General features: G+C 39.3%; 1 protein-coding gene and 1 long non-coding RNA gene across 10 annotated transcripts in view; one reads left to right on the top strand and one right to left on the bottom strand.

Annotated features, from left to right (window-relative positions):
• Window positions 1–15,989, bottom strand: part of UBE2D3 (ubiquitin conjugating enzyme E2 D3) — a 73,729-nt gene that overhangs the window by 17,071 nt on the left and 40,669 nt on the right. The window contains exons 1-2 of one of the 8 annotated variants that reach the window (XM_036095787.2): window positions 11,411–11,534; window positions 9,953–10,107 (exon numbers count right to left, since the gene is read on the bottom strand). In XM_036095787.2, the coding sequence (XP_035951680.1) occupies window positions 9,953–9,976 (24 nt within the window). In that variant the 5' untranslated portion in view covers window positions 9,977–10,107; window positions 11,411–11,534. The other 7 variants (XM_036095788.2, XM_036095786.2, XM_078069034.1 and 4 more) reach the window with 7 other exon arrangements.
• LOC144381366 (uncharacterized) lies at window positions 11,237–15,791 on the top strand. Of its 2 annotated transcripts, none has more exons than XR_013446419.1 (3): window positions 11,237–11,342; window positions 12,127–12,333; window positions 13,400–15,791. It is a non-coding gene; the product is annotated as an uncharacterized LOC144381366 (long non-coding RNA). The 2 variants fall into 2 exon arrangements; XR_013446418.1 differs by lacking the exon at window positions 11,237–11,342 and adding an exon at window positions 11,519–11,782.

The raw sequence follows: 15,989 nt of genomic DNA on the forward strand, positions 1-15,989 counted from the left end.
GGGTTCCTACACCTATTTCCTTTGATCGTTAACCACTCCAGTTTCCTTCTAATAAATCCAAGGCCAGGGAAAACCCCAAGAATGAGGAGACCCATTCTAAGTAGAGAGCTACTGGGACCCATATAGACTATCCCACTAAAGCACAATGTAATGCTCAAGTCTTGTTTTTTGAAAAACATGTACAAAAGAAATCTAAATGAAGCAGTCTTAAAATTAAGCTAGAGGGAGCAGTCATGTGTCCTGTCTAGAAACTTTTAATCTGGGGTGCCTGGGTGGCTCAGTCATTACGCATCTGCCTTTGGCTCGGGTCACGATCCCAGGGTCCAGGGATCAAGCCCTGCATCGGGCTCCCTGCTCTGCAGGAAGCCTGCTTCTCCCTCTCCCGCTCCCCCTGCTTGTGTTCCCTCTCTGGCTGTCTCTCTGTCAAATAAATAAAATCTTTAAAAAGAAAAAAAAAAAAAGAAACTTTTAATCTAATCACAGAAACCAGGGATTAATTTAAATCCATTTCTAAAATGAAAAGTGCAATATCTGCTATTAAAGTTTCACTATCAAAACATTTATTCACTTACAGGAAGACTGCATTTTTGGTGTCCAGCAGGTTAGGCTTGAATAATACCAAGATAAAACATGAATGCCTTTCCCAACAGACCGAGCTAATATAAAGTAGGCACAATGCAAAAACAAAAAACTACATTTCAACAACTTAAGTGCTTAAAATAAAGGCATCCAAATGCTTCGTGAATCCTAAAAAGGTAACCACTAACCTTGCCTAGGTTTAAAAACAGTGACAACTGAGCTAGGTCTTGATGGAGAAGGATAAGCATTCCAAATAGAGAAACTCAAAGTTGAGGGTGTGAAAGAACACAGGCTGTAAAAATTTGCTTATAGTCTGGCATACCAGAAACACAACAGGGTACCGGTAAGGAAGCAGCGCATGTGGCCACAAAGGTTAACCATGGCTGGATCTTTCATGAGCTTTGAATATGTCAAAGACTATCCTAAAGGCAATGGGAACCGTGGATAGTTTTTTTGTTTTTGTTTTTTTAAGATTTACTTACTTGTTTGAGACAGTGAGTGAGTGAGTGAGGGAGCATGGGTGGAGGGAGGGGTGCACAGAGGGCACCGTACATGGGGCTCAATCTCACAACCCATGAGATCATGACCTGAGCTGAAACCAAGAGTCAGATGCTCAACTAAGCCACCCAGGGGCCCCGAACCATGGATAGTTTTTAAGCAGGAATAAAACAAATCCAATTTGGTTATTTTTTAAAAATGTACTTGGTCAATAGTACACTAGAAGGAATGCTTTTAATTTTTTAACTTACTAGGTCATAGCCTAAAAGTACCCATGAATCTGTGTACCCAGCCTGTTAAGTAAAGCTTAAGATTTTTACTACACTACCTTCATATTAAAAAAAAAATGTTGCAGATATAACTGAAGATCCCTCACATACTCCTCAAATTCCATTCCCTTTCCCCCACAGAAGGTAACAGATTATCCCAAATTTGGCTTCTCCACATTTTTATACACTACTAGATATTATCTTTTTCACATATAGCATTGTTTTGCAGGTCTTCAAATTTTAAGAGAAAAAACTATGAACCTTTACATAGACCTATACCTATGTATCTCTCTCTATATATTGTTCAGAACGTTGGCTCTTAACTTTTTATAACAAGGACTTCTAAGACTGAGTGACTACTGACCTTCTATCCCCCCAAATACACATAAGCCCGCACAAAATTTTAATTTGTGGGGTATCACAGACTCATCCCCCTATTGTAGGAATCCCTAATACAAAGAACAGAAAAATAGGTTAACTACATTAGGAAGCTAGAGCAGTAATTCAGGTGAGAGAAGAACAGAGAACTAAGTCACTGAGGATGATAAAAGATCTTAAATAACAAGCATTTTACCCTTACAACAATCTTATGGAAACAGGCCTTATTTCTACTCTACATCAGAACCCCTTACACTAGGGGAAAGATTGCATTCAAGTGTAGGACATACTAAGCTTTAGTTTATCTACTAGACACTTGAAAATTAGAGGTCTAGGGATAGATTTCAAATGGCTGCTTTTTCAAAAGGGTGTCCTTACATCAAAGATGTATTTTAAAAAATTTGATATGGCATTTGGCAAACTGAAGATAAAAATTTAAACTGTACCAACCCAACTCTATTCTACTCAAGGTGTACTTACTGGACTTAAGATCAATTTTCAATGAAGCACCTACTCAAAGAATTTTCAAAAGTAATTTTGCCTTTGGTTTTAACCTTACGAAATGACTTTAAACCCTAAACTTTCATAGGCTTTAGGGACAAAAACAATTTGTAAAATTATATGAAGAACTGAAACCGTTAGCTCTTTGCTTCCTAGTAGAGAGGAACAGTGGCAAGGACCAGAGAGAACAGCTCACATTTAGCACCTGTAAATCTTCATACTGTTGACCATCTCTTTCCCCAAGGCCAGCATTATTAAGGTGGGCTCTTGGCCAACTATTAAGACCACTAAAATAGCAAAGAGGTTGGCAGGGAGACTGGTACACACTAGTTGCTAATGGCTCCACTCACGGTGAAGGGACACTAAAATGGACCAAGGGCATACAAGGACATAAAAAAATAAAACCTCACCAAAGTTAGACATCTCTTTGCCATGGTGTGTTCTCCTGGAGGGAATTTCCTTTTTGGATCATCTTCCTCTGAAACCTTCTCCTGAAACCTTCCCGCACACCTGGCTAGCATGAGAATCCAGGCCTCTTCTCCCTTAGAAATATGCTTCCTTTCCATTTAAAAGCCTAAACAGACTCATAGGATAAGGAGTCAAGCAAATCTCTCTAAAAGGTACCAAAAGTACAGCTTAAGCCACTGAGTGTTCTCATCTGGAGGTACATAATTACACAGTAAGGAGTTTGACCATTCCTTTTCTGGGACTCATAAGAGAAAGTCTACAGTTTATCTTGAGAAAGATCTTTGATCATCTTTGGTCATTATAGCGCACAGGATCTCTTTGACCGCTGAAAATCATGAAAAGGCTGAGACACTGGCTTAGAAGTCTAAACAGACTGCTAAATATCTGCTGCTTGCTTCTCTCGCTACATCTTACTCATTTCAAAGAAGTGAAATGACTAACCCTATGAAGAACAGGAAGCCAAGGTATTAAACACAGAGGTATACAGAAATGATAGGGAAGTATAAAAAATGGTCTCTGCCTTTAAAGAGTTTATAAATTGGAGATGTAAGAACTATTTATGAATAATGAAGCTATACAGCAGCCATGCCAGATCAGTGTCCAGTAAGGTTTAATGCCTCTAAGAATAACCATTTAAACATTCTGCTAGGGGCGCCTGGGCGGCTCAGTTGGTTAAGCGACTGCCTTCGGCTCAGGTCATGATCCTGGAGTCCCGAGATCGAGTCCCGCAGCGCAGGGAGTCCGCTTCTCCCTCTGATCCTCCCCCCTCTCATGCTCTGTCTCATTCTCTCTCAAATAAAAAAAAAAAAAATCTTTAAACATTCTGCTAAACATTCTTCCAATGATAGCCACCACTTGTATGTTAGATTAACATAACCAAAGTCAGCATTTATGAAAACAAAGATGATTACTATGGTAAAGCCAAGTTCACGGGTTCCATCCTTGAGTACAATAATTATCACCATGTTCACAATCACTTGTTATCCCATACTCCACCATTCATCTTATACGTTATCACACAAAGGTCATAATGATAGTAGTAGCATAGATACAATTCCCATCATCACTTTTGGGAAAACTTAGAAGTTCATGTCATTACTAAAAGGTAATTTCTTGTATTCTATTAAAGAGTCCATTTCTTTAAAAACTTTTGACTTAAAGACAAGATGTGTATAACTATGTGAATCAGCACTATAAAGACAGCCCTTGCCTCTTAAAACCTATACTGAGCAACAGAAAGTACTACCTTGGGGGCTGGATGAGATGAGGCCATGAGGTGGGAGGCAAGAAGAGTGCCTTTACAAGAAATTTTGAGGTAAGAATCACCCTCAAGGAGCCTTTACAACCTAGCAAAATATAAAGGTACATATTCAGACCAATGATAGGACAAAATGCAGTACAATTAATTGCCTAATTAGGCAGATGAGAACTGCTCTAATTGTTCTTATGAAGATCAAGTTTACTATGAAGCAAACAATTTTCTTATTACATTTAATGTTGTGAAATTTCTATATACCATGTGTAGACACAAATGATAACGAAGGAAACAGCAAACATTTCAGAAATGTATCCCTACCATAAGTTATTTCAGAAGGAAGCCTGGCAAAAATATTATGGGATCTGAACAATCTTATAGAACTGTAGACTTAAGAATGAGAAGGAATAGTCACTTTAAAATCATTTTAGTTTGGAATTTATAATTTCTGAGAAATCCTGAAAGTTTCTTTTAGCTTAAGGATTAACAGGTAAACCATGTCTCATTGTATCACTGACAATATATTAATTTCCTATTTAGTTGTAATTACAGGTGAGACAGTGTGCTTGCTCGTCTAATTAGACAAGATATAAAGAATGGGTTGAATGAATACTACTACAATTTTCTTTCTTTAGATCATCACTTAAATCACTTAAAATTATTCAAAGCTATTCTTCTATAGGCACTATTCAGCAAAACCAGAAAGCCAAATTTCGGTTCTCAGCTTTGATACATAAAACCATACAAGACATTTCGTAGATTTTAAAAAACAAAATTAACAACAGTCCAGTGGTGGAAAACATCCAATTATACATTAGCTTTGAAATGATAACAAGGCTAGGATGAATGTGAACAAGTACTCCATCCTAAAAATGAATAAGTAACCAAGTAGTGATTCACAACAAACCTACAAGGCCAAAATATGACAAATCCAGCTATGAAAAGTTCAAAGTCTGAATGATACAAGATTATGTTGAAAGTACTGGAGATAAAAATCAGATGTTTAAGGGAAAGTATAGAACACTTTATTGAATTTTTCTCTTCCCCAAACAACAAGGCAGAGGGTAGTTTTGAGAATCTTATCTACCAAGGTTAACTTGGCTAGTAAGTTATTCACTAAACGCATCTGTTCTTAATTACACTGTTCAATTTTCAAATAAGATCATTGCTGTTGTAGCAAAACCAAATCAAGAACACAAATTTTCCAGTTAAAGAATGAAAATACTTTAACTTTGCTAATTTCAAAATAGTTTGACACTGAGAATTAAGTATAGTTAGAAAAACCACTCTGAAATGACAAAATATAGTATAGGTAAAATATTTAAACTACCTTTAATAATAATGGGTAAATCTGATAATATGACTAAAGATTCCCTTTTAATTTCTTTTCAATAAGTGTTTCTCATACTTGATTTATAGTCTCGAAAGCGAAGTTGCGCAAGGTGACAAACACCTATTCATGTGTTTATGTGCTTGTTTCTTCCACTCAAAGCAGAGATTCTCATGGGTAATGACAAGGCTTCCTTATTTTTTATCTCCTGGGACTAGACTACTGTGCCAAACAGAGCAAAACCTCAGTTAAGTATTGATTAAATGAGTATCCCTAGGTCTGTGGGTCTTAACCAGAGGGAGGCCTCAGAAGCACCTAGGGGACATTTCAAAATTATGCCTGTTCCCAGAGAAAATGATTCCATAAATCTGCTAAGATCCCATATATTTTTTAAGATCTCTGCTCAATATCCTGATATATAAATGCAACTAATGTCAAAACCCACAAACAATATAGAATGCAAAACCCAATCTAAGATTAGAGACTTTAATCTGAAAACTTTTATGTCAGTAGTAGAAACCTAGTATCTTCTTTACTAGAAAGGGATCATTATAGTCAAAAGGATTTGGAAAATCTTCAAGAATTGACTGTGTATTAGACTAACAAGGGGTACTGAATCCTTGAATTAAGTAACATATAACCTAACAACAGATACAAGTAGTAGTTTTCCCCCTAGTTCTAGTTAAGAGTATTCAACTTTGCATTTGTAGGAACAACGAAAACTAGAATACTGCAGATGAGGATGATAAAAGCAATGTTAAAGTAAGTCACTCTAAACACCAAGGTCACCGTGATTAGCATCCATGAGTCACACAACCATCCCACAAATTTAGCTGGCTACAGAAGCACCTTGAGGGTCTTAAAGAAACCCCTGCAAAACCATGTATCCAGCCTACAGGCTCTTTGGGGATAAGTGTATTTTAAGATACCCCTAGCAATTAGTTGGCACCTGGTAGTTCCCATAGTCCTTGAAGAGACTAATCAAAAAGAAACTCACTCCTGCTTTCAAAACTTAGGTTAGTGAACTAAGGGCTTAGTTTACAAAGTTAGCTATAACCTGAGAGTAAGAGTAAAGTCAAATCCCAACTATTTAAATGTGAACTGGGAAAGGAGAGCAATAGCTTATCTCAGGTAGCAAGACCAAGTAACATTCATTCATTTGATAGAACAGAAATCGAAATGGTTCAGAATAGCAGAACAGCATGGAGTTTAAGAACTTAAGCTCTTGAGATAGACTATCTGATCTCTTAGTCACTTAACTAGCCGTGTGACTAGACAAGGAACTTAACCTCTCTGTGCCTGTTTCCTTATGTATAATATTGAATGGTAAAGAGCATCTATCTCAAGAGAACTGTTGTGAGGATTAATGAGTTGATTCTTATAAAGGGCTTAGGAACAGTGCTTGGTACATAGTAAATGCTAAGTCCTAACTATTATTAGCAGTACAATAATGCAAAAGAAAACCTTTTTGATTACCAAAAACCTAAAGGATGACAGAACAGTTAAGACACATTGTGGAGCCAGACTGTGCAGGTTCAAATCCCAATTCTGCCATGGAATAACTCTGGGTGTTTTTTGACCTTTCTGTGCCTCAGGTTTCTAATCTTGAAATGGGGTAACAATTTAATTGTACCTACTTCCTTGAGTTGTTTAATATTAAATGAGTTAATACAGGTGTCTCAAATAGTTCTGACACATTGCAAACACTCAAAACATTAATCTTCTAGGCTCGGCTCACATATTTTATGTAAAGTTCTTTTTAAACTTCCCCAAAATACAAGCACTATAGTTATTCTGTTTAAGAGGAGTAGTAAAATTGTCTACGGTCCTCAAACACCACTAATCAACTTGGGAGTTCCCATTTTTGATTCTTGTTGTTTAATAAATAGCCCTATAAAACCATACTACAGCTTATTAAATAAATAATATAGTAGAAAACCAAGTAAGATTATTTGATAAGGCTGCCTGGTCTAAGAAATACTCAGAATACTGCAACGTAGCTTTAGGAAAAAACAAATCCAAAGGCTTGACCAGATGACTACTAATGGCTAAAAATATCCCAATGATAAGCATTTCAATAAAGTATCAACAAGGAATACGAACATCTTAATGTTTGGAATTTGGGGGCTTCAGACAGTAAATTCAAAACAAAGAGATACATGACACAAGAAATACCATACTAACATCAATGCCTACTTGAGCTCGTATTTCTAGAACAGAGGTCCCTAAACGAGCCATTTCCCATTACCTGTCTACTCACTAAAATTCTGTTTGGATCTTGGATTTTTTGTTTTGTTTTTCTTCAAGTTTCGTCCTGTGATTCTGACACTAACAGCTAAATACCAAGCCCTGTGCCTTTCAAAAACTTTCTATAGGTTGAATTAACAGTCCCACATAAACACTGTTTCTTCCAATTTGGAAACTATTATATCCAGTTTCTGTATTACGCATACTTTCAAAATATTTACAACAGAAGACAATCTGGTATTAATGAAAATACTAAACCAGGGAAGTTCTTTAATTAAAGTTTCTGAGGATTAAAAATAGTGATATTAAATAGCAGTAATAATAATCTGAGTGCCATGTGCTAGGGGCCTGTTCAAAGCCACACATTAACCTCTTTAATCCTAAAATAAACAAAATCTAGAAACCTAGTTTTGCTCACTGCTGCATCCCTGGTGTCTAGAACATACTAGGCACTCAACTATTCTTCATACATAACAAGTATTCATTTGAGAGAGGCATACAAATAACTTGTCCACTCCTAGAACTCTAACTGGAGTATTTTTACCCCAAAGTTCACATTCTTAATTATATTGCCTCTCTAGAGCTTTTAAATCAGTAAGTGGTGTCACGGGAGTTGGGTATCACCTGTAAAAGAAAAAAAATCAATGAGACCTTCCTTTAAAGTGTTCTGTTCCACACACATAAAAACCTATGGATTTGAAATTATTCCACATCTTAGTAACCTGAACTAATTCTCATATATAAAAGATTTTGATTCGTATTGAATGTTATATTCTTTGTATTAACTATGCTGTAAAATAGGACTGTGCTTCTCCAATGTATTGCTGGCCTTAGAAGTGGTCAGAGATGCTTAATCCTTTTTACTTTAAATCTTAACTCCTAAAAATTTTTTCCTTTCCTTTTCTATTCTCTCAAAAACAAAGATTTAAGTTTATATTTCACATAAACTCACAATGACAATGCAATGATGGACTAAATCAAAATTCAAGATTTCAGCCTTAATACATTGCGTGAAGATCTGAACCATCATCTTTCATAATACGTTTGGTCAAATAAACTCCAAAGTTACACGTATTAAATAAAATTAGGCAGCATCAGGTCTACTTAGTAAAGCCAAGTCCTTGCCATTCCTTCCACGTAGAGCCCCCTTAAAAAAAAGTAACCCATCCAAACCGAAGTTACTAACCCACAACCTCCTCTGTCTTCTAGTTTTAGTAAGGCTGAATTTATTCCATGACATTTTTTTCAAGTTAGCTGTAAATACTCCACCCTCCTCGATTGTGCAAGAACCAAACACACCACACGTAACACAAGTTACAAAAAAGGGAAATACAGTCTCAGAGTTTGAATGTAAAGTCTTGAGCAGGTTGTCTTAAGAGCTGTGTACAATCTGATGTCAAAGCTAACATTTAACAAAGAATATTATTTCATATTATTACGAAAGGAGATGCCGGAAAAACCCTGAACCAGTTAAAGCAGCCGCCATCTTAAAATGCGGGATAAAGTTAGAGCAAGAAAATGAGACTAAACCACCGGAGGTAGAGGTTCCGCTTACCCCCCCATCCCGAGCCTCGAGAAATCCTATTTTTTCAACTTCTATCGATAGTTTATATCAAACCACGTTTTAAGTAGCGAAACAATCTTCTCCGAGAGTGTTATTAAATGAGCTGAGGCAAAAATAGGTACACCGAACCTTCCCTTACTGCCATCACACCCCTAGTCCCCCCTTCCCCCCAAAAGAAGGGAGCTTCCAGAAGCCTTTTACATCAGTTCCCAGTGTCCCTCTGATAAATAGCTTCGGGTGAGAACTCTCTAACTACAAAACATAGAAAGTAGTAACATAGTGTCAGCCCATCTCCTCCCAACCCCACTTACTCTTGTGTAACCTGCCCAGAGTCGATGAAGTTTTGACTAGGCTCATTCACTACATTTCAGCCGCCAAGAGACTTCTACACCGACCCCCAATTATTCGGGACCCGCCAGATTTCAATGATCTTCTCCCCTATGAGTTTCTTATGATTCTTCCCCCTAGAAAACCCAAGAGCCTTTCTCTTACAACTGAAGTTTTTAAGCACCGAGAATAGGAAGCGCCATGACATCTGCGGGAGCGTCTCTCGGCAATTCTGACCCTTAAACAAGAACTCTTCTTTTAGAAGCAGAACCAAAGCGCCTGAAGTCACTCTCCCCCAACCCTAATTTGCACCGATTCCACCGAAACATAAGATACACCTCATTCGCCACAAGTGTTCTGTTTCTAGCTTTAAACCTCATTTCTTTAAAGTACATCTGCGTTTCCCATCCCCCAACAGAAGTGACCCAAGGAGAGACGTTTTCGTAATTATACTTCCTCCCCACCCCCACGCTTTCCTCCGAGACTAAGCCTTCCTTTCCTCCCACGACCCCATTCCCTTCAGCCCCACGGGTTACCTTATTAATCCGTTTCAGCGCCATAGTCTGTGCTTTTCGTCTGGCTCCTCACTCTCTCGGTGTGTGCTCCAAGGTCCGGCCAAAACTCTTGATTATCCGGGCGGCAGGGAAGGATTGTCTCTTCGTCTCACACCGGCTCTGCCAGACACAGGCGCCTTTTGCAAAAACGGAGCAGATCAGCACTCGTACAGGCCCCGGAGAGACCCTGATGAATCCAGGTCCCTTAAAACGGTCGCGATCCGGGGTGGGTGGGGTGGCGTGGCAAAGCCACCAACAGCCTCTATGCCGTGCTTCGGCCCGAAGAGGAGGCGAGGGTGACGGGAAGAGCGGAGGGGCGGCTACAAGTTTGACTTCCCGGCCTCTCGAAAGGAAGAGACCCGGGTGGGAGAGGAAGAGGCGTAGGAGAAAGGGGTGGGTGCGGGGCAGGGTCCGGAGCCCAGCAGAGGAGGAGCCGGGGCCTAGTCGGCGCTATGCCGGCGTCACTAGGGCAAAGAAAGGCTAGGGGGGAGGGGGAAACAGGAGACTCCGGACTGACGCCGGGCTTCTTTCGGTTTCTGCTCAAAGGTGCGGCCAGGGAGGGGAAGGAAATAATAGAGGAAAGACTTGATGTGTGTTGCTGTCCCCGCAGCTACAGCTATTCTGTGTCGGCCCCTGACGCCACCGTACACTCCGCCTTCCAGCGCGCTCCCGCACGCGCCCGCCCAGCCACCGCCACCACGCGCCCGTGCTGCCCCTGAGGCTCCGGCTCAGGCGCGAGGACGCGCCCATTCCCCCACCCCCTTAAACAGGAGAGGCCCTGGCTTCCCCAACCTTCCCACCCTACCCCACCCAACAGGCTGGTCACTCAAGCCACCCCAGGCCTGTATTTCCCCTCTTACCCGGCCGGCCAGTGGGCCGGCCTCCCTTCCCTTCCCCTAGCCGTCCACACCCACGCGTACAGAGGGGCCGGGGCCTCCCTCAAGCTGCGGCCTCGGCCTCCTCCCCGCGCGGCAGCTGGTGCCTCCCCGGCCCTACGGGGCTCACGCGCACGACACAGCCACAAGATGTCCGCTCTGACGGAACTACTGCCAGCTGCCACGCTCCGCCCCTCCCCCCTCCTCCTGCCTCTTCACCGCCGCGTATCAGTCCGCCAACGCCGCCGTCGCGAGCACAGGACGAATCTAAGGGTGAAGGGGAACGGTTTACTTCCTACGTCCAGGGCCGAGTTTATCTGTGCTACCCCCTTTTCCTTCTTTTTCGGAACAGCACCTTCTTACTAAACAGATCGGAGATTGGACTGGGAGGGCGGGGGCCGGAGGCGGGTCATGGGCTGGGGGGAAGGGTAGACGAGCGGCGGAAACCCTCAGATTCAGAGAAGCATCGAGAACCGGAAGAAGACCATGGGAGGAAGGTAATGGAAGCGGCAGCTGCGCGGTCGAGACCCACGCCCCTCCCAGCAGCGTCCCCCAATTTCCTCACTTGGTATTGAGGCGGCGGATCTCGCGAGAACCTCGTGGCTGGCTAACAGGAGCTATAGCTCTGCAATGACTTAAGGGCAGTTTTGTGCGCTCTTCCTGATGGGGGCCCGCCCCCCAAACCCACAAATTCTCGCGAGATGCAATAGGCACCGGCTCGAGTTGGGGCGGGCCGTCTCCTGGAAGCACCGCCCCTGAATGCTTATACTGGTGGGAGGGAGAGGAAATGGAATTCCCCGGACTGGTTAGAGCGCGCGCCGACACATCCGTCTTTCACGCGCCCAATCAGGAATGTGCGGTGGGAGGTACCACGGTCTAATTACTAGATGCCTTTAGTCCTGGTTGATCCGGGGTTTTGAAGTTTTCGGTTAAGCAGGTGAGCGGTATTTACTCGCCTGCCCGGTGGGCTGGTTAACCAGTGGGAGCAGGCACCCCTCAAAATGGGAACAGTCATTTTAAGTAGAACCCAGCGGACCGCTGATCAGCGCTCTCACGTGCTGAAATATAGTGCATTTCAGACCTAGAGGGTCAATGTTGAAAAGAGTGGGCCCATATAGCCCTTCCTAGAATTACAGCAGGCTAGAAATCAAATTCAACTATGAATTAACAAGGAGGATGGGGAGATAGGGGCGGGCTATTTATTTGCCTCGCCCCATCCGCCAAGATTGAGATAACGGGAATAGGCTTAAAAACTTTCCTCCTCTTTCTTTCAATTTCTAGATCCACAGAGTTGCAGAACTCAAGAGATCAGAGTTTTGGGTCAGAAAAACTTGTTACTTAACTGAAATATCCGGGCGGGGCAGAAATAGAAGGATGGAATTGGCTTGTTTTAATCTGCCGGATGTAAAATATGGAGAGGGTGGTTTTGCTCTCTGTGTATCCTTCAGGCAAAGGGTAGTGCGACATTAATTTTTAAAAGGAATAAAGGTAAGCGCTGACTTGTTTAAAGTTTTCTAACATTCCTTTCTAACCTAACGAAGTGGGTATTTTAAAGAATTAAATAGAAATATAAACTTGTTTTTAAAATATATTTAAAAAGAAAAAAGAAAACATCAAGTTCTTGTTACAATAAAGTATTACCTAATAACTAAAATAGGTCTGTGATGAATGGGCTAATGTATACTGTTTAAGTGGCCAGAATGAGTGTCATAGAGCAATTAGTGAAACGGTGCTTCTCAAGCTAGTATCTATGTGAGTCACCTAAGGATTTTGTTCAGAATGCAGATTTTGATTTAGTAAGCCTTGGTGGAGCATGAGAGTCTACAGTTTTAACAAACTCCGAAGTGATACAGATTATTCTGGTCGGAAGACAACCCTGTGAGTAGCAGAGCACTAAAGTGCTCATCACATAGCCTATTTCCCTTCTTCCAAAATAATCTTTGTTCTCTGTTTTAACCGGTCTAATATAGTAGAAACAGAATTAGGCAGTTGGGGCAGAGGATGAAATACAAGTTTGAGTTCTTGCTCTGATCTCATTTGGGTGATACCGTGTTGTTACCATCTTAGTTTTTTCCAACACTGAACTATACATAATAAGAGCTGTCCTTTTTCACAGGGCTGTGGTATGGTTCAGATGTCATAATGTATGTAAAAGGGTACTGTAGACCGCAGTGCTGTGTAAACATAAGTTATTAATGTAACCAGTCAGACATTAACTGGCCATAATGTGAAACATGTGTAAAAATAATCATAAATATAGGTAATGTTTATGCAACAGTTGTCATGTGTCAGGTACTGTGCATATTAACTCCTTTTACAAATAAAGAAATTGATGCACAGGGAGATTAAGTTACTGATCCCAGGGTCACATAGCTAATAAATGGCAGAAGTAGAATTTGAACCCATGCAGTTAACTTCAGGGTATTTAACCAGTGGTTTCATATTGTCTTCTAGTTTAGAAAGTAGGAGAGTAGGATGTTTTATATTTCTACTTTCAGTGTCCTCTGAATCTCATTTCGTTTGGCTTATTTTTCCCTCTGTTTTGTTCTTTCAGAAGTTATACAAGAGTGGTAGGAAACATCGCTCCCTACCCAAAGGGAACTCACCATATCCAGGAGGTCCATAAAGAAAAGTCCCAGATAAGCCAATTTGTATTACCCTAATCTAAACAAGCTTCAGTATGAAGAGTATAATGGAACATGTTAATGCTCTTAATTAACAATGCACAGCAGACTGGGACAAATTTGAGGTCAGAGTTTTTAACTTTTGTGCCACAGACCACTTTGGCAGTCTGATGAAGCCATGGACTCTTCTAAGAATGTTTCTAAATGTATAAAATAAAATTCATAGCAATAGTTATAATGTGATACAAAGTATCTCATTCCTAGTGGTGATACAGACATAGGTATAGCTGTTTGTTGCTTACATTCAAAATTGAAGGAAATGCTAAATTTCAGTTAGAGATTAGTAAAAATAAAGATGTATTTTTTTTTCTCCCATCCAAGTTCACATACTCCCTGGATTCTATCCATGAACTTCATGATAAAAAATTTTAGGTAAAGTCTAGTGGGCTTATTCCTCTTAGTAAGCCTTGAGGGGATTGTGAAATATTAACGTAGTTATAATTTATATCTGTAACAGTAGTGATTCATTAAAAAAAAGTTTAATTACTACCAGTATACTCTCATTAAGAATGCGTGGAAGTACATAACAGTATTAGGAAATAGTTGTATCCAATTCATTGATTTTATTTATTTATTTTTTAAACTATATCTATAATCATACCCTATGGAAAACTTTCCTATCCAGATGACTTATTTCCCAAGCGTTCTGGTAACTTATGTTTTACTAAATCATTCTTATTTATTACATGCCTTTGCAAATAAGATGTGGTGGAAGAACTGCAAAATGAAAATAATAGCCAAAGATTAAATTAAAATACTGTATAAATTTCTTAATAAGTGTTAATAATTATTATTTGAAGTACTATGTGTGGGGTCTTTTAATTCATTATCTTATCAAATCTCCATTACATAGATGAAACACTCAAGATCTTAAAATTATTAACTGGTAGAGTCAGGATTTAAACCTAGGCAGTATGATCTCAAAGCTCACACTCAACCAGTAAGCTGTTTGATGATTTTTTAGTCCTTTGACTAATAGCCAATATTAATTTGCCTAATAGTGCAACAAGTATATATTTGCTGCCTCAATTATTTATGCATTTCTTAGTATTCCAAGTAGAATTGCACCCAGTGACTGAAAGGAATTTTTTAAATTCTTCCTTTGCAGCAATATTGCTTATAAGATCCAACACCACCTTTAAATAAGTGGGTGACCATTTGGGGCTGGAAAATTGTTTTGCAGAGATTTTTGTTGCAATGGAGTTTTGCTTAGAAAAATCCACTTATGCCTTTCCCTGCCCTACAGACATACTTTCTCATCTGAAATTAAACCTGTTTTATAATGGTGCCACTATATTTTTATGTTGGCCACTGTCAAGATTGTATACAAGAAATGATGACATATAAATAAATGCTAATATATGAAAGTCTAGATTATATATGCCTGGAGACAAGTGATTGTGTAATCCCAATTTTTTATTTGGCACTGAAGTGAATTTATTGGTTGATTACACCTTTTATTTATTTGCTTGTAGTTACACTAGCAAACTTAACAATTTTACTCAATTTTGTTAGGGGTAAAATTAAAAGGAACATGACCTAGAAGCATTTTGATGCTTTAGGGCAGCCTAGGGTTAGCTGAAAATTTAAAACACTATTTACATATCTAGTGTTAGAACTCACTTTACAGTTGCATATAAGGTTAAAATTGACTTTCATTAATTTGACTATTTGAATTACAGTGGTTGAAATGTCTCTATCTGATAAAAAGGAAAGACATGTTTTTTATATTACAGTCTTACAAAGGGCTAAAAAGGTTTTATATATGAAAAAACATTGACATTCAAAAATTAATACAGATACAAAAATGTTGAAAAGATGAGCTTTAAAAAATCCTTCTTAGTGAATATTAAAGTCTCAAAAACTTTCTAGTTATGGTAGATCAGATCTTGCGTGAATTGATGTAAAACACAAGAAAAATATAAAGAATCAAGAAGATTAGTATAAAAGTGGCAATGAAGTAAGTAATAAATAACTAATGAAAGTGTGTCAAAGTCCTAATGTAATGTGAACGTATCAGCAAAGCCACATAATTATAAAAACCTTAGTACTGGGGTTAATTAAAATGTACTTGTGAATAAATACAGTTAACATAGATTGATACATATACTTAGGTTTATGGAGTCCGTATTGTCAGATCTTTGTAACTTTGTCATGGAATTTTATAACTTGCTAAGGATACTGGCTTGCTAGGATACTGGCTCTAACACACTGTATGCCATTTTATTAGTTTAATTAAATTGTAAATGCTGTGGTCCAGAATCTATGCTTACATATGCTGCTTGGAATAGGTAATTTAGAACCCAGGTCAACCAAATGTTATTTCATATTGTTTGCATAAAAGTTAAATTATCCCTTCTCTATACTTTACCAGTTTAGAATCTCATTTTATGATCAAGACAAGTTAATGTGGTTTAGGGAACTGTATTTATGCTAAGAACATCATTTTGACCTTACATT

This window comes from Halichoerus grypus, chromosome 3 (genome assembly GCF_964656455.1).
Source record: "Halichoerus grypus chromosome 3, mHalGry1.hap1.1, whole genome shotgun sequence".
In the NCBI taxonomy this organism is placed as follows: domain Eukaryota; kingdom Metazoa; phylum Chordata; class Mammalia; order Carnivora; family Phocidae; genus Halichoerus; species Halichoerus grypus.